Genomic DNA, 17,181 nt, shown 5'->3' on the forward strand with positions numbered 1-17,181 from the left:
TTGACGGCAATTTATTCATTATAATTGATACATCAATAAATCTTTTCTTTAATTATTAACATTAATAACATCTCGTGCGCGATAAGTCCGTCGTATAAACCATCTTCACACGACTTCTAACAAGGCGCGCTTCGCCGTAGGAACATTTATGGCTGAGTGATGTCGTTGGTGGGTTGACCTTGGTGGAAGACGAGAACGTCTTGCACGAAGATGTTGGAAACGCTAAGAGCACCAGGAGCCAACGGTCTTTCCAGAGGGAAGCCGAGAGGTTTGCCATCAAGGGAGATAGCACCACCAATAATTTCAGAGATTGGTTTGTTCTGGTAGTATTCGCTGACAGATGGGTCCTGAACAGTTTGTGCTTGTGCGTAGATTCCTTGGAAGCCACCAGCGTGTTGTTGTCCGCTGGCGACAATACCACTTCCTGAGATTCCACCTTGGACTTGAGAGTTTGGCCAAGATTGAACTCCTCCGATACCTTGGGCTCCTTGCATGCCATACGGAACATTCACTCCTTGTAAACCTTGTCCAATTCCCCAACTTTGTGATGATACTCCTCCTTGCAAAACAGCAGACAGGCCTTGTACTCCGCCTTGAATTCCGCCTTGTTGTACACCCTGGACTCCTTGAACACCTTGGACACCAGCTACACCTTGAACGCCAGCTGCATTTTGGACTCTTTGAACACCTTGGACGCCAGCTACGCCTTGAACGCCAGCTACACCTTGGACGCCAGCTACACCTTGGACACCAGCTACACCTTGGACGCCAGCTACACCTTTGACACCAGAAACAGCTTTGACGCCAGAGACACCTTTGACACCTTGAACACCTTGAGCACCCTGTGCACCCTGGAGACCTTGTGCACCAGCCAGACCAGATAGTCCTTGTAATCCTTGTTGTACAGATTGGACGACAGACTGATCAATGTGAGATGGAGACCAGCTATTAATATGTTGTCCGTGATGCAATTGTTGTTGTTGTTGTTGTTGTTGTTGTGCATTCCAAATCATTTGAGCACCCTGGCCCTGATGTTGTCCCTGTTGTCCTTGTTGAGCTGCTGCTGTTGCTGCTTGTATTTGTTGTTGGATCTGTTGAGCTTGTTGTTGTATTTGTTGTTGGCTTTGAACTGCGATGTGTTGTCCGTGTAATCCTAGGGATTGTGAACCACCAACACCGGCAGCGTTAACAACTCCAACTCCTTGGATACTGTATGTCATGTCTTGTCCTTGGCCAATAGGGTTCTGGATTTGAGTATTGGGATACTGTCCGTGGTATCTGGTGTAGACATTAGCATAGTGATTCCTGACAGCTGTAAAAAAGAAATTACATATATGGTTAGTAACATTATATAATGATCGCCGAGTTTTTATTGTTATTGATAGACCACCATCTATTTGTTGCTGAGCATTGGCCAAGTTCTCAGGAAGAACCTCAACGTTTTGTTCAACTCCGCCGCCCATTTGCCAAAGTTGTCCTTGTTGTTTCAATTGTTGGTATTGGTTGGCATTCACGATTTGGTATTGTTGGGCTTGGTAGGACAAGTTTTGTTCAGGGATTACTGGTCCGTATGGCATATTAAGTGGGTTTGGAGAAGAGATTACAACGAGAAACTGAAGTGGGAAACCTTGTGGTTGACCTTTGGGAAGAGACAACCTAGCAGGAAAACTGAAGATTTGGTGTGGCTATAAAAATACGATTAATTATGATTAATTACAATTTCATTAAAACATTTTTTTCAGAAAAGTCGATGTGGAGACGATTTACAAACCTCAGTAATGAAGAATGGTTCCTGAGATCGGATAGCAGCATTAACACCTTTTTGAATTTCAGAAGTAGATGGCCAGTCAGGGCTCTGTCCAGGAGCTTGCTGGGAATTCCTAATGATGATGTTCTGACCAGAGTGAACTAAACACGAAATATATTAAATATTAAAAATAAATTGATCATAAATAAATAATTCATAGTTAGAAGAAATATTGAAACTTACGGTTTTGGATGAATTGGTCAAGTTGAACAAAGAGATGTCGACTCTGAGAGATACTAATTGGTTTGCCTTGGTAGTCGTATTTGGGTCCAAGGAAGACACGAACAACTGCGCTTGGTACATTTTGTTCACTGTGAACCATGACTTTGTATTGGTAGGGTTGATGATCTAATCTTTTGAGATAAGCCTTAACGTTTTGCTGTTGTTCCTGTTGTTGATCTTGTTGCTGTTGTTGTTGTTGGTTAGATTGTCCAGTAACGCCATTGAGGTCGATGTAATAGTCGCTGAAGAGAGTGACCAGCTGGCTAACATCGACGTTCTGGATGGTAACGCCAGGAAGGACAAGATCGTTGTACTGGTAGGCAGGCAAAGACTCTTGATATTGTTGGTAAAGGTTCATGACCTTTTTGAACAGTTGGTAGAAGGCTGGATCGTGAACAGCAGTTTGTCCAAGTTCAAGAGCCGACGGTGTGTAGTCCCAAATGTTCTGAACTTCAGGAGCATTTCCAAGGAGTTTGCGAGCAGCAGCCTGGAGGCTTCCATAGTACCTTGGGTTGACGCTTCTACCAGTTCCTTCAATCAAGTCACCAAGAATGTTCATACCCTGTGGTTGGTACAAAGAAAGGAAGGCGCCTTGTGGGGTGATCACATTGCCAGAGTCAATGGCATTCATCAGTCTTTGTTCCAGAGTAATAACACTTTGGATGAGTTTATTCTTTTGAGGTTGGAGTTGAAGATTCTCTGGACGACCAGCAAATTCAAGTCCATTGAGAACGCGAAGATGTGGTTGGTAAAGAGCTTGTACATTTTGGTAGTTAATTTCAGAGATTGGACCAAGCCCGTTCGAAAGACGGTTAAGTTCGTAGTGAGCCAAAAGTTGTTGATGAAGATACAAATATTGAGCTCCATGAGCAATGGTGCTTTGTTGGTCTTGTTGTCCTCCTTGTTGCAAGTATTTCCCTACAATCTGTTGTTGATACTGTTGTTGAGTCAGAGGCTGTTGTTGCTGTTGTTGTTGGTCCTGCTGTTTCAAGACAGATATTGATTATATTAACTTTATAGTGCTTCTTTAAATATGTAGGAAGATATTTAATTATAATTTTTAAATTATTTACTTCTCCCAAAATGTATCCAGCAAGGTTGATATAGGAGTAGTATGCCGCAAGACCAACATCTTGAGTGAAGTAAGACAGTTGATGTTCATCTTGAGACAAGAGTGCAGAGTAGTTAACAGGGATGAGAATATTCTGAATGCCTCCTTCCTGGACTTTTTGAATGGCAATGTTTTGGGCTTCTTGAATAATTCTAGCATCCAAATGATACTGGGGCAAGATTTCATAAACAGGTGGGAGGATGACTCCTTGGGTGTCTGAGCGAGTCAGTACAGCACCAACTAAAGCCTATTGGATGAACAAGAAAATGATTTAATGGAATAGATAGAATGGAATGCGCAAGATTAGAAGCAATATAAAACATCTTCAATTCAATTCAATGCACTAATAAATTTCTCTTCCTGTAGATTCTACATACCTTAACAAATTGTACTTCGTTAACATGAACACGGGCCCATGCAGCAGTCTTGAGAAAAGTCTGGTAGTCCTTGGCACCCAATAATATCCTGTTGAGTAGGGAAACTTCTTTCCGAAGCTGACTGATTGAATTAGTGAACACTGTACCCTGAGGTTGAACCAAACCAGCTTTTACAGCACCCGCATAGTACATTACTATGATTGGATTGTTGTATTGGTGAGCATTGCTCTCAATTTCATAATTTTCACCAAGGTTCTGAAGTTCTTGGTTTGGAATTGGCTGTGAGATCTTCTGCAGGAGTTGGATGATGTCTTGCTGTTTGTTAAGGAGATTCTGGTCAGCTGAAATAAATGAAAGTATTTCTTTGATATGAAAGAGGAATATAATGTTGTGGAATTTGTTATATTACACATATGACTTTAACTGAATATGTTACTATTATAGAAATATAATAAAACAAATCAAACAGTTTAATTAGAATCAAAGTGTCAATTATAAAATGTTACTATAGAATCAATTATACTTTCAGAAGAAAGAGAAGCGGAAGATGATTTTGAGTAAGTGGTCCAGAATTATTCCCATGATACTATTACCAAAAGTTTCAAAATGACAAATTTCAGGATAGTGATTTCAAATAGTAACTTACCAGCATGTTGTTGTTTGACATTTCCACAGGCCCCTAAGGCCACCAGAGCCAACAGGACAATTAAGCACCTCATTGTATTATTCAATGATGCAATGCGATGCTGTCTGCCTCTACGACCAGTCTTTTATACCCGAATCCTATCAAAGAAGGGATTTATCGGCGACCTGTCGACCCACCTCCCTCAAGATTTCGCAGTCTACCCGCGATATCCTTAACTATTTCGAATGTATTCGACGCATTCGATCGAAGGTTAAATGATGGATATGTATATATACGTATATTATCATGAATAGATTATGCATTATTCTTCTACCAAAAATTCGGGGGTCTCTTTATCTGTGACTGTTTATCCAAACATTCTTAAGAACTTTTCCTTTCTATGTCTAGTAAAATATTGCTATTTAACGAAGTTGCCTTTACTTTATATTCATCTAAATAATATTCAAATGAAAATAATTGGATTAAAAGTACATGCACTACTTAATTATATTATTTTCACGATAGTTACTTCATAATCGTAGCTTAACTTAAGAAATATAAAAACAGTTCTAAAAAAGAAATGTACAATATATACATAGGAAGTTATAATGTCGTATTCGTAAGTACATAAAGCGAAGTAAAATAAAATAAGCTTCATTAAATACCTATATTTAATAGATTTTATTATGTTTGCATCTTACTTATTCTTGCATCATCCACATATTTATATGAAATATATTTCTCTTGAAATATTTAATATACATATATTTGAATAAACTTATTTTTTTTATTCAAATATATAATTAATGATAATTATAGAAAAAAATAGAAAAATATTAAATAATATTTTAACATGAAATCTTTATTTTAAACAATAAATTTTTGTTTACAATATTATTTTGTAATTAATAAAAAAATATTAAATCAACATTTTTAATACAATCCCAAAAAATCACAGTGTTGAGGGTCATCAATATCTTCACGCGCGGGATAATGTAGGGAGATAATATGTAATATGTCTTGAACTCTCAGGTGACTATATGCGCAAAGGCTATCACTCTGCTTATCCCTTAAATGTTTTTACTATATTTTTATATCCCTGGGGGGTACAAAGAAAAAAATGCGCAAAATTATACTGACTATACAATTTTCCAGTGCAGCAGACAAAGCAGAGATAACAGGATACATTTGTTCTTGCTTTGTCATCGGAAAAAGTGTTCGTTTTCTCATTCATACATAAAATTTGCAGTAACAAATATAAAATATAAAGTTTAATAAATGTATTACATATGTTCAAACATTTATACACATATAAAATACTCTTTTTAATCATTTACTTTTATCTGTTACCATATTATTTCATCCGATTAAATTTCATATAATTTTAAAAAATACAAAATTTTCGAAATACTTAATTATATCATTAAGTAATATTATTTGAAATATTTTTGTAGTAACAAATAAGTTTTTTATTCTTCGATAATACGATAATATGTTTAGCATTACATATAATTGCAAATGCAAAAAAGAAAGAAAAGAATCTTGTACAAGAATGATAACGTAAAAAGACAAAAATATATTTTCGTTTTAGATAGTAGCAGCGCAATCAATCGTAATTTTTTTCTTTCATTTCACAATATTGTTTTACTTTTCGTTTTATTACATTGATGCAATAATTTGGTATAACTGGCTAACAAATTTAAAAAAATTCAAGATGAAATTTTTTAATCAAGAAAGATATATTTTGAAGTACAATTTTTTGTCTATTCTCTCTAAAAAATTACAAAATCAAAGAGGGGCACATGTTTTTTTATTTTGTTATTATTCACGAATCTTATGAAGTAGCTGTATGCTTAAAACTTATCAAAATTAGTATCAATTATAATGGTCTATTATAGTTTCAATATTTTATAATGTTCTTCTATTAAGATAGAACTGGAAACATAAATAGCATAAAGTGACATAAATTTATGTTTGATATTTGAAAAATGACTTAGAGGTCAATTTTAAGCACCAAAATATTTGAACACTATCGATTTCTACGTGGTTCGTATAACAAGTGTAGTATATAATTTAAATGTGGGCGCTACGGATCCATGAAATTCATTCCACAAATAGATTCATTTTCTGTTCAGCTTGTTTCTTATAGCAATTTATCGAAAACGGGACGATTATTCGGGCCGTTAATTACGATCCAATTGTCCTTTCATTTCTGTTAACCGCTTCTGTACACTTACGTTTGCACGTGTACATGTTTTATATGTGTATACTGTCATTCGTAGTACTGAACGTAACCTTGAAAAGCCCACCCTCGAAGCATAGGTTCAATTGTAGCGGGTGAAGTACCGCTTTGTTGCTATCTATGCTGAATTAAGAAATCATATTGTGACTTCCAATCGGAAACCGTAATCTTTGATAAAACGTATTCATGAAAAATCGAGAAATTATCGAGAAGTGACGTTCGGTTGTTGGTGTAGTAAGGTGCAAGGTTAGGAAAGAGCACGAAAGTTTCATTGGAAAAGCAAAAAAATGTTCTTAAGAATTTAGGCGGTAAATGCCGCTGTTACGTGTCACAATTGTTTTGTTGAAATCAGTATGGTGCAACGCTCAGTCGCGCTTAGGCGCAACGTCAGGATTCTATTAATTGGTGATCGTGGAGTCGGCAAGACTTCTTTGATCTTATCATTAGTCAGTGAAGAATACGCTGAGGATGTGCCCTGTAAAGCGGAAGAAATCACTATCCCAGCTGACGTTACGCCGGAACAAGTACCAACGAATATTGTAGATTATTCAGGTATATCAAAAATGTGTTTGTGTATTATTTTCATAAACATTAATTGTCTACTGCATCAATACTATTTCATTCATAACTTTTGATTTATTGCAGCCGCTGAACAAACTGAAGATCAATTAACCGATGAAATTCAGAAAGCACATGTAATTTGTGTTGTTTATTCTGTGGTCGATGAGGATACTTTAGATAGAGCAGTTACGTATTGGTTACCATTGATTAGACGATGTTTAACAGATCATCGTTGTCCAGTTGTTCTTGTGGGAAATAAGATTGATCTTGTTGACTATTCTACTATCGAGGTTCAGTAAATTAAATGACATTTAGTATTCTTATTTTTCTTTTTTCATCATTAATTTTATTTTTTTTGTCTTTAGGCTGTATATTCTATAATGAAAGAATTCACTGAAATTGAAAGTTGTATAGAGGTAAAAGGAAACTATGATTGTAATAGTATATGTTAAATAAGTCATAATAAAAAAAATTGTAATTCATATTGTATTTGTTCTAGTGTTCCGCCAAAACATTACAGAACGTCTCAGAAACTTTTTATTATGCACAAAAAGCTGTTTTACATCCTACCACACCACTTTATAATTATGATACCCATGAGGTAACACTCATTATAAAGTGTATATGTATAATCTAACACATTTATGAACAACTTATTAATATAATATTGTAAATTTAGCTTACAGAAGAATGTAAAACTGCACTACAAAGAATTTTCAAAGTAAGTGTATATGATTATAATGATATCCTTAGAAAAATACACTCTTTATGTATATGTTTTATGTTCATATTGTATCATTTTGTACAGATATGTGATTTAGACAATGATGGCTTGCTAAATGATATGGAACTAAATACATTTCAACAATGGTGCTTTAATATTCCCTTACAACCACAAGTTTTAGAGGATGTGAAGGCTGTATTATCAAAAAATATTCAGGATGGCATTTGTTCTGGATGTGTTACTCTGAAAGGTATTTTGCACATTGTATTTTCTAACAATCGGCATAAAAATACATTTTTGTCATTTATAGGTTTTATGTATCTTCAGTGTTTATTTATACAAAGAGGAAGAAATGAGACTACTTGGGCTGTGTTAAGAAAATTCGGTTATGATAATGAGTTACAGATGTCTAAAGAATACATATATCCACTGTTAGTACATAATTAATTAATAATATTATAAATGCTTATTTTACTTGTTATTATAATTATTTTCGATATGTTATACAGATTAAAAGTTCCTGTTGGATGTACGACTGAATTATCACATAAAGGACAGGAATTTTTAACATTGTTATTTCTACAACATGATCGAGATCGGGATGGTGCTCTTTCTCCATCGGAAATGGAATCGTTATTTTCACGATGTCTAATGCCACCTTGGGGAGATGAATATAAATATACTGTACCCACTAATGAAAAAGTATGCTTTCTTTTTTCATTGTTATCATCTTATAATATTTTTTACTTACTTCACCATTGCTTTTCATAATAGGGATGGATTACACTTCAAGGGTATATGTGTCAATGGGCGCTATTGACTCTTACAAATGTGCGAAAAGCACTAGAATATATGGCATATCTAGGTTATAACATGTATAATAATGAATGTCAGACAAATGCGATTCTAGTTACTCGTGAAAAAAAGTTAGATTTGGCAAAAAAGCAATCTAGCAGAAATGTTTATAGTTGTCATGTAATTGGCCCAAAAAGTAGTGGAAAGACAACATTATGTAGAACGTTTATTGACCCTAAACTCGAGGTATACGTGCTTGTTCGTACACACATATTGATATACGTATATCACAATATACGTTCAACGATATTTATGTAACACCTGACATGATTGCAGAAATTGACCAATGAAATGGTACCGCCAAGTTCACATATTACTGTAAATACGGTACATGTGTATGGTCAGGAAAAGACAATAATTCTGCGAGATATAAACATACTAAATGTTCAGGATGCTTTAACTCCAGCACAAATTCAGTGTGATGTGGCGGCTCTTGTTTACGATGCTAGTAATCCTAAATCGTTTGAATATATTGCACGGATTTACATTGTAAGCATTTCTTTTGTACTGTTGTATAAAGACATTAGAATTGTTTTTCCTGATATTTGCAATTAAATTCAGCATCTTTTCCAGAAATATTTTGCAGATAGTAAGATCCCTGTTCTCATAATAGCAAATAAGAGTGATCTGTCTGAAGTAAAGCAAGATTACTTGCTACAGCCAATAAGTTTTTGCAATAAGTACAAACTAATGCCACCGCAACCATACAGCATCTCCCGTACAGTACGACGTGAAATCTTCGTTAAACTAGCGACAATGGCAGCTTTCCCGTAAGTTCAATTTTTTAAAACATTAATTATTAAGTAGAAATATTTTGTATAATAAACGCTCCTAAAAAGTAGTTGTTTTAAAAAATAATTTTGTTTATTTGGAGTCGTAAAGAAAATATCGTAAAACTATGACGCATTTGTTTGATACTATTCGATATCTTTTATTTAGTATACCTTACCATTTTTAAGAAAGTATATTTTAGTATATCCTTTAAACTGAATAATTATTAAACACTAACAAAAAGATTTCATGTTTAGCCGCTTTCAAGGAGCATGGGTATTATTTTACAGAGACAGGTTGGTCTGAATTTTTGCAACACCGTAAGCATTGTAAGCTTGAGCAAATCGTGAATCACATTTCTTTTTTCATTTATATGTCATTGCACGTATACACAAACATATATTCTTCAAATGTGCTAGGCGATTTGCTCACATTAAAGGATGTCGCATGTTTAAGACTATCATAACAAAGTCTTAAATCTTTTCAGTCCTTTGAGGCGAATGGTCCACATGTTGCTTGTCAAACCCTCACCCACTCAGTGGTGGAGTTCTTTTACAAGGTTTTTGTTTGTATCATAAGTTTCTTTTAATTTCACGGAGTGCTCACGACTTACAATACAAAATGATATCGATATTCTTTTGCATGAGCATGAGACATGATTGATCTTCATATCTTGTTTTGATTGTTTACATTATACACATATCTACAAATTTAAATTATTTATTTTTTTTAATTATGTGTCAAATTGTGATAAAATTCAAATATAAAAAACTAGCAGTTTTATTGTAGGATAGTATGTTATGTTTACATTGTGAACTAAAGTATATATACAAACATTTTATATTGTGAAATAATGCATATATATGAATTTTTTCATACTGGAGAATTCATAGAATTTTAAATGATTATTATGATAAATAATTCTTGATTTTTCAGACATATAAATCAATTTGGATTATTACAAGGGGATTCAATCGTCTGGTGGAAAGCCGGTCTTGGAATTGCGGTTGCTACCGTCGCAGGTTTTGTGGTGATGCGCGTCTTAAATACAGAGAAAAGATAGTCTACCATATTCCTTTTCTTGCACATTTAACTGCCTCTTTTGGTCGAGTATAAAGCCGTCTTTGAGAAACGCGTTAAGTTAATAAACAATGTTCTTAAATCATTAATTTCTTATATGTCCTTGATTACTTCATTACGAGGATCAAAGCTTCTTATTTATAATGTTATTCTCTTTAATGTATCATTTCATTTGATCAATTAATTTTGTTGTTTGTATACATTCTGGCATTTCATCCATGTATCATGATAAGCTTTGCATGTATCCAGACTGTCACTTCTTGAAGCGCATTCGAAGAATTCTCGTATTTCGGAAATACATAATTCTTGCGTGTTTGTAGAATTATTGTTAAGGTCGGTTTTAGCAGGAGATTCGTGTCCTACATTGCTAGCAAGTGCGCTTTCGACTGCTTGACCCTTGTATGAATCATTAATTTAATTTGAAGTAATTAATCATTAATTTCTAAAGGAAAAGAGCAAGCAATAATATTAGTACTTACCATAACAGAGCTAGATGCAACTTCAGCTGCTGTACTAGCAGCAGATTGAAAAGCAAAGGATTGATTATTGTTATTTGTCCATAATTGGGATGATGAAGTTTTTGCCTTAAATCTACATATATATATAATTTAAATTACAAAAATCAAAAGAAAAGTATTTTCTAATATAATTGTGTTATATGTATATCATGTAAAAATTAATGTTTTACTTTACATTTTTTGTCTTATATTTAAAATTACTTTATCACATATATATACAGAAAGGATGTTCAATCAAAATGAATAACAATCATATAAACAGGAATCAAATTTATTTTAATTTATTTCACTTGCATACATGTATACATTTTAACCAATTTATATAAGCAGTGATTAAAATAATTCTAGTTCATGGTAAATACAGAACCCAAATTTTTATGAAATCAACTAAATTCATTAATATTGCCTATCTTCCTGCTATTACCTGAATGCCCTGTTTAAATTAAATCTGAAATTAAAAAACAAATTTAATGGTGGGCAATTGGCTCATGCTATATTATGAAACATATATAGAAAAATATCATTTAAAACTTACTGTTAGTTGCCTTGCACTGACGAAGAGCCTCATTAAAACCTTCGCACAATGAAAGATCTGATTGATTTTGGGCACATTCTAAGAATTGTTTGACTTCCCAAGCGCAAACACCACCAGCAGGTGCAGAAACTGGTGCACTTTGTACTGCAGCTGGTGCTACACCTGCTGGTGCAGCAGCGGCCTCACTGGAACCTCCACTGAAGAGGCCAGTCATTGCGTGTCCAATAGTATGACCGACAGCAGAACCAATTGCCACACCTCCAGCAGTAGCAGCCATTTGTCCCATGAGGGATGGCTGCTGAGGTTGAGCTACCATTGGTGTTGATGCAGGAGGATGTGCTGGAGCGGTTGCAACTGGAGCTGAGGCTCGCCTAACCCTAAATTATAAATAAAGTTACTTTTATTGTATGGTTGCACATGCTTACGAAAGTAATTCATGAACCACGTAACTTCATTATGACAAATGTGATTCCGTTACATTCGACGAATTATTAAACATTCAAAGACAGTTTATTAAAAAAGGAAAAATACTTACGTCCTCGGAGGAGGATTTGCTGCTCGTCCACGTCGTGGCATGTTTTTGCGTTTTTGCACACTAAATTTCGTATAACACAATACACGTTCGTGCTCTTAAGAGCTTAATCTGATACTGCAATGAAATCTTTAATGCTCTTATAAGTTACGCAAGTTAATGAAACTGCGCAGGCTCAAATGTAGCTATCGAGCTTTCCAGAAATAAAACAGGAAGTACACTATCAGAAATGTAACGAACTTCAGTTCATTACGAAATTAACAAGAAATGTATAATAAATCCTAAATGGTAAGTCCCAATAACATTTTAATAAAACATTTGATATATTTTATATATTTTTATATTAATTATACACAAACATTATTGTATTATATATTACAAGCTAATATTTTACAATATAATATTCAAACCATTATGTTGGCTATAATGTTTAATATATATAGTTATTGAGTAGACCATATTCATAGGATTCACGTATATACACATACATACATATGAATTAAAAATTGAATATTAATTAATGAAATATTAATCTTGTATTGTAAAATGAAAAAATGACTTTTTATTTTTTAAAATACTTTTACTTAAAAATAAAAGACTAACGAAACTCCATGCAAGTATATTACAATTTTATGAAGTACTATTGCATGATTTTATGTAAAATGTCCTACTTATAACTTTTTTATCAAATGAATATACATATAAGTATATATAACTATGTTTATCACTGATATATATGCAGTAAAATGAATCAGTAATTACTAATAGAATATCTATTTCTCTAAATTGCCTATTTCCGGAGTTATGTAAATCAAATATGAATTATATAATTCGGAGGATGGATATTTTTCTCAAATACGAGACTGACCTTTTTTGCTGTACCGGTGAAATTGAAGACTTCGAAGCTCGACCTCGTCTTTCATTTCTCTGGGTAGTTTTTCTTCTACTATACATAATTTTGCTTTTTAATTTATTCGAGATATATTATTTTTAAATAGACTAAATTAAACGATAAAAATGATTACATCATTTTGATATAATTAGTTTTTAATAGTATATTAGAAACCAGTCATCACTGTTTCTAATTACATTCTGAAGTATGCAGAAAATTATATATATTATCATGTATAAATAGTAATTTAATGATTTATAATTGCAAAACTTACTGAGTGTATACGTATTTTCTTTCGTTTGTTTGCTCATTTCAATCCTTTGAAATTGCTTGACAAAGCAATCGTATTCTACAAGAATTCTGCTAGAGTGCGCCATAATCTCGATTGTCGCAATCTATATAAAAAATCAAAAATGTAGCAAAACAATGTCTCTGCAGTAATCGTTAAACTTACATTATTGCATGAAATCGATCTATTTTCGTACAATTGAACAAATTGCACTAATAAACAGTAATTCTTTAATGTATTCTTTGTAAAATACTAAGCCAACAAAGAGTACAAATGAGATTCAATAAGTAACTGTTAAACAACGAGACTGAAAGGTTGATTGAATGTGCGTTTCGTGTCTTGAATACAAATTTAAAATCATGGTAATCTTCTTAATTATTTTTCCTAATTTATTAGGTTATTGTTAATTCTTTTAATGATTTTGTATTGTATTCAAATTTTGTATTCAAATTTTTTTACTTAATTCTTAAATGAATTAGATGTTTATAGTATTTATAGAAATTAATTCTTGTGTATATTACCGTTATTTCATTATCAGATAATTTAATTCGTTTTTAGTTTTCAAAAATTTTATTTCCCGTTAATATTTAGAACAAAAATATTATTACAACAAGTATGTATGTATGTCAATATTTGCGCAATTGTAACGTAAGTCACTATACATATATCCTAATACACATTTACGTATATCAGAGAAATTTGTAAGATTATATTTAGAAACATCTATTTAACACAAAATAACCATTGCGCGTGGACACAAATTCAATTCCATTAAAAAACAAAGATAAACGAAGAAAATTTTCCCAAAACTGAAATGACAATAAATTCATTTCGTTTCTTAATTTTTAATTTTTGATCGCCATTAATATAAACGGTTTACATTATCAAAAGATGTAATACTATATTTACAATAACATTTAATATTTGCAAATATATTTAATATCAAATATTTTATTCAAAACTCAAAACATTTAAAACTGTGTTAGTTATTAAGAACATCAATTTTGTCAACAATTTTTAGTAGTGCTGGTACGTATTCCGAACAAAGCTAGCAGATCTTATCGCTATGCAAACAAGAAAGAACGAAAATGACTCGGTAAAAATTTCATAGAAAGAAACTAAGTTAGCTTAAACGTGGGAAAGGAGTTTCGAACGGAGCGCGATGATCTTGGCCAGTTTCTGCGTCTGTGGTACAGTGTTATCGGGTTGTTATCGTCGTGCAACACGTGTCAATATAGGCGCGCGTTGGCTGCCACTGTTGAGTGCATTCACCGACCATGCGCACATCAGCTGAACGAAACTCTTCATAAACCGGCGGGAACACGTTGCACATGACTCAGTGTACACGATGCCACGAGTTGGTCGCGATAGATTACGCACCACGTATATACGCCCTTCCCTTTTTTCAGTTTTCTGCGGTGCTACTACGAGCATTTTTGTCATCGCGTTTTCTTGACACATAGATCTCACACATGTGACCTTTCCTGTTTGTTTGCGGTACGATATCCGGCTCAGCGTTCAGACAAAGAAGCGCGACCGATGCCTCAATTCAACAACATCCTCCCTCACCGAGGCAAACGGCCGTTTTTGATAAAAAGACTGAAGGAGCGAATAAAAGAAACGGCGTAAAATATTTTCCGGGGAGGAATGACCATCTGTTTTGTCACAGAAGATTCACAAGAGATTAAGGAGGATCGTCTATCGGGCAAGCGCGGTGAGTGATTGTTTTTGTTTTGATTGTTGTGAAACACGTGCGTAACGAAAAGTGTCAAAGTAGTCCCAAACAAAATGTCATGTCATAGCCATAGCGACAATCTTCCTGTACAGTAGAACACCGCTTGGTCAAATATATCGGAGGACATGATAGTTATAGATATAGATAGTAATAGAGGTTCACTAGCTCCACCTGTTTTTATTGGTTCTAATAATAGAAGTTAACGTTTAGAAAAGTTATATCGACATGCCTGTGCGTTTAGTTAAGTCACCCTCTACATCTCGTATTCCGAACACAAACAAACGGCTCTATACATATATGTTTATGCTACAAGAATACGCGTTCGTGTATGCTCGGTTAAAGATAAAACAATAAAAGCTCAGCTATGAGATCATATATTTGAGATTGAACATTAACTTCTTCAACGAATTACAAATAAACGGAATTCTATTGTATATGACAAAATTATATCTTAAAATTTACTCAGAGAAAGCTGACGTAATATCTATTGGTGACAATGAAATATCAAGCTGGTCTAATGCGACAGCGATAACGAGAGAGACTGGTGACAAACATTAGCTTCGTGATTCGCAATTTGCGTGATGAAGAGAGAGAGGGAGAGAGAGAGAGAGAGAGAGAGAAGAAAAGAACGAAGTTAAATAAAGAGTCGATGAGAAGAAAATGGGCGCCGCGCCGCGTCGTATCTGATTTGTTCGAGGGATATCGAATTTAAATCGCACACGTCAAACGACGTGTTTGGATCATGCGTGCCGGTCGTTTAATGTTGATAGACGCGATTATAGTTGCGTTTTCTCAATGAAACGCTCGGAAACGTTTCCAGTTGCTTATATTTTTTACTGGAGACTTTTGTTTCCTTTGTTACTGTCTATACTTTTTGTTTTTACTTCTTCGAAATTTGTTTGACGCAGCATCGCCCTTGCGTCGCAACGGACCAAAATTATTCTTCCCGGTAACGTATACGCGTGGCAATCCCGTCGCGGAATTGCGCACTTCTTTCATGGCGTTGTGCCAATTTCAAAGTTCAGGTACTAGAGATCATGACGTACATACAGGGTGTTACTTTATTACTGACAATTAGTTTGTACGTATGTTAGTTTATTAGAAGAGTGATATAATTAGGAAAAGTATATTTTTTCAGGAAATCGGTTTGAAATAGAAATTATGGACGTATAAAGTTAATTATTCAGCTATTTATCGATGAAAATTTTTTCTTTTTTATAATTTAAGCTTTTATTTACTTGGCAGTTTTTATATCTTGGAAATCTTTAATAAATCAAACAAGTAACAAATTTCTAATAAATGTGTAGGTATTATTCTATTTTGCATTGTGATATTGTCCTTGCGACGATGTAACTAGCAAAAACAAGAACATATAACTTACTTGATCTTTATGATTGCCATTTATCTAGATTTATGTATTTTTCTCATTCCTAAGATAATAGAGTAGAAATTAATTATTAGGAATAATAATTGAGTCACTTACATAAGAATGAAATGAAATGACAGTTTTTATAAGAAAAGTGGGTCAAACAGGTCACACGTTTGTACGCACCTTCTTTCATTTCCTTCAACAACTAAATTTATCAACACAGAAATGAGTCTAGTCTCATTGATTAAAAAAAAAAAAAAAAAAACGCGTATGTTGCGAAGCTTCAAAGCGAAGTATAAACATTTCGTTTGAAATTCTTCTACTTTTCTCCTGACCTTTGCACATTTTCTCAGAACACTGATAACTTAAATCAGATACGTCATCTTAAGAACATTTAGATAATGATCACTGATTATCATTGTTATATATTAAAAACTCAGTGTGTGCTAGATCATTGATACGTAAAAAATTCGACGGTCGATTGACAGTAAAGTGAAAAGTCGAAATATCGAAAAATTTCAGATAAATAATTCATACCGCAGATCAGATAATAGAAGTTTTTAATAGAAGCTTCTTTTGAAATAGGACTCCCCTTCATTAGCTAGCGGTTAAATTAAGCGCGTCATTCAATAAAATAATACTATCGTTTCCCGATTGCTATTTACTAAGCCATGCTGACGATCGTGTTGGAGCAGGCAATTCATTCAACTACTACGCATAACAGCAAACGAACAGGAAAATATTACGTTACGTATCGATCAAGCACGGAATTCCATTTTCCAACTGATGTTCGCGCGAAAATTCATTCGAAGCGCAAATACATGCTTAACAGGAAAATCCACCGAATCAGCGAAAGCGTAATAACTTCGACGAAGATATCTGCATTTAAAATCCTCGCGTTCAATTCACAGAAAGATTTTTATTTCATATTCGAAT

The 17,181-nt window shown here is 33.7% G+C and overlaps 5 protein-coding genes across 21 annotated transcripts in view; 2 read left to right on the plus strand and 3 right to left on the minus strand.

The window, feature by feature from the left end:
• Positions 1 to 8: 8 nt before the first annotated feature.
• On the minus strand, positions 9 to 4,392 carry LOC122572329 (allergen Cr-PI-like). Of its 2 annotated transcripts, none has more exons than XM_043737186.1 (7): positions 4,164 to 4,392; positions 3,518 to 3,858; positions 3,103 to 3,387; positions 1,991 to 3,008; positions 1,772 to 1,908; positions 1,391 to 1,685; positions 9 to 1,312 (listed from the first exon to the last, which is right to left on the minus strand). In XM_043737186.1, the coding sequence occupies exons 1-7, from the start codon at positions 4,234 to 4,236 to the stop codon at positions 147 to 149; spliced, it is 3,315 nt and encodes a 1,104-aa protein (XP_043593121.1). In that variant the 5' UTR covers positions 4,237 to 4,392; the 3' UTR covers positions 9 to 146. The 2 variants fall into 2 exon arrangements, with proteins under 2 accessions (XP_043593121.1, XP_043593120.1); XM_043737185.1 differs by having other exon boundaries at positions 1,991 to 3,011; positions 4,164 to 4,390.
• A 1,841-nt stretch (positions 4,393 to 6,233) lies between these two features.
• LOC122572694 (mitochondrial Rho GTPase) lies at positions 6,234 to 10,464 on the plus strand. Of its 11 annotated transcripts, none has more exons than XM_043738006.1 (14): positions 6,234 to 6,936; positions 7,030 to 7,235; positions 7,311 to 7,361; positions 7,445 to 7,546; positions 7,625 to 7,666; positions 7,754 to 7,919; positions 7,980 to 8,100; positions 8,179 to 8,371; positions 8,444 to 8,722; positions 8,801 to 9,013; positions 9,086 to 9,294; positions 9,553 to 9,591; positions 9,783 to 9,860; positions 10,232 to 10,464. In XM_043738006.1, the coding sequence occupies exons 1-14, from the start codon at positions 6,738 to 6,740 to the stop codon at positions 10,356 to 10,358; spliced, it is 2,025 nt and encodes a 674-aa protein (XP_043593941.1). In that variant the 5' UTR covers positions 6,234 to 6,737; the 3' UTR covers positions 10,359 to 10,464. The 11 variants fall into 11 exon arrangements, with proteins under 11 accessions (XP_043593941.1, XP_043593952.1, XP_043593942.1 ...); XM_043738007.1 differs by having other exon boundaries at positions 6,235 to 6,936; positions 9,783 to 9,854; XM_043738009.1 differs by having other exon boundaries at positions 6,236 to 6,936; positions 8,444 to 8,710.
• Positions 10,465 to 10,606: 142 nt separating this feature from the next.
• Positions 10,607 to 13,440, minus strand: LOC122572701. The gene is made up of 4 exons (XM_043738027.1): positions 13,307 to 13,440; positions 13,127 to 13,247; positions 12,829 to 13,052; positions 10,607 to 10,966 (listed from the first exon to the last, which is right to left on the minus strand). Exons 3-4 carry the CDS (start codon positions 12,912 to 12,914, stop codon positions 10,804 to 10,806), a joined length of 249 nt encoding a protein of 82 aa, XP_043593962.1. The 5' UTR covers positions 12,915 to 13,052; positions 13,127 to 13,247; positions 13,307 to 13,440; the 3' UTR covers positions 10,607 to 10,803.
• Positions 11,149 to 12,124, minus strand: LOC122572700 (coiled-coil-helix-coiled-coil-helix domain-containing protein 10, mitochondrial). The gene is made up of 3 exons (XM_043738026.1): positions 11,964 to 12,124; positions 11,429 to 11,805; positions 11,149 to 11,341 (listed from the first exon to the last, which is right to left on the minus strand). Exons 1-3 carry the CDS (start codon positions 12,002 to 12,004, stop codon positions 11,331 to 11,333), a joined length of 429 nt encoding a protein of 142 aa, XP_043593961.1. The 5' UTR covers positions 12,005 to 12,124; the 3' UTR covers positions 11,149 to 11,330.
• A 736-nt stretch (positions 13,441 to 14,176) lies between the features above and the next one.
• The window catches only part of LOC122572693 (transducin beta-like protein 2), a 60,559-nt gene continuing 57,554 nt past the window's right edge, over positions 14,177 to 17,181 (plus strand). For 5 of the 6 annotated variants that reach the window (XM_043738000.1, XM_043738001.1, XM_043738002.1 and 2 more), the window contains exon 1: positions 14,177 to 14,855. The gene's annotated coding sequence lies outside the window, so the exon portion shown is untranslated. The remainder of the gene's footprint in view (positions 14,856 to 17,181) is intronic. The other variant, XM_043738005.1, reaches the window with a different exon arrangement.

This window comes from Bombus pyrosoma, linkage group LG11, assembly GCF_014825855.1.
Source record: "Bombus pyrosoma isolate SC7728 linkage group LG11, ASM1482585v1, whole genome shotgun sequence".
NCBI classification, from domain to species: domain Eukaryota; kingdom Metazoa; phylum Arthropoda; class Insecta; order Hymenoptera; family Apidae; genus Bombus; species Bombus pyrosoma.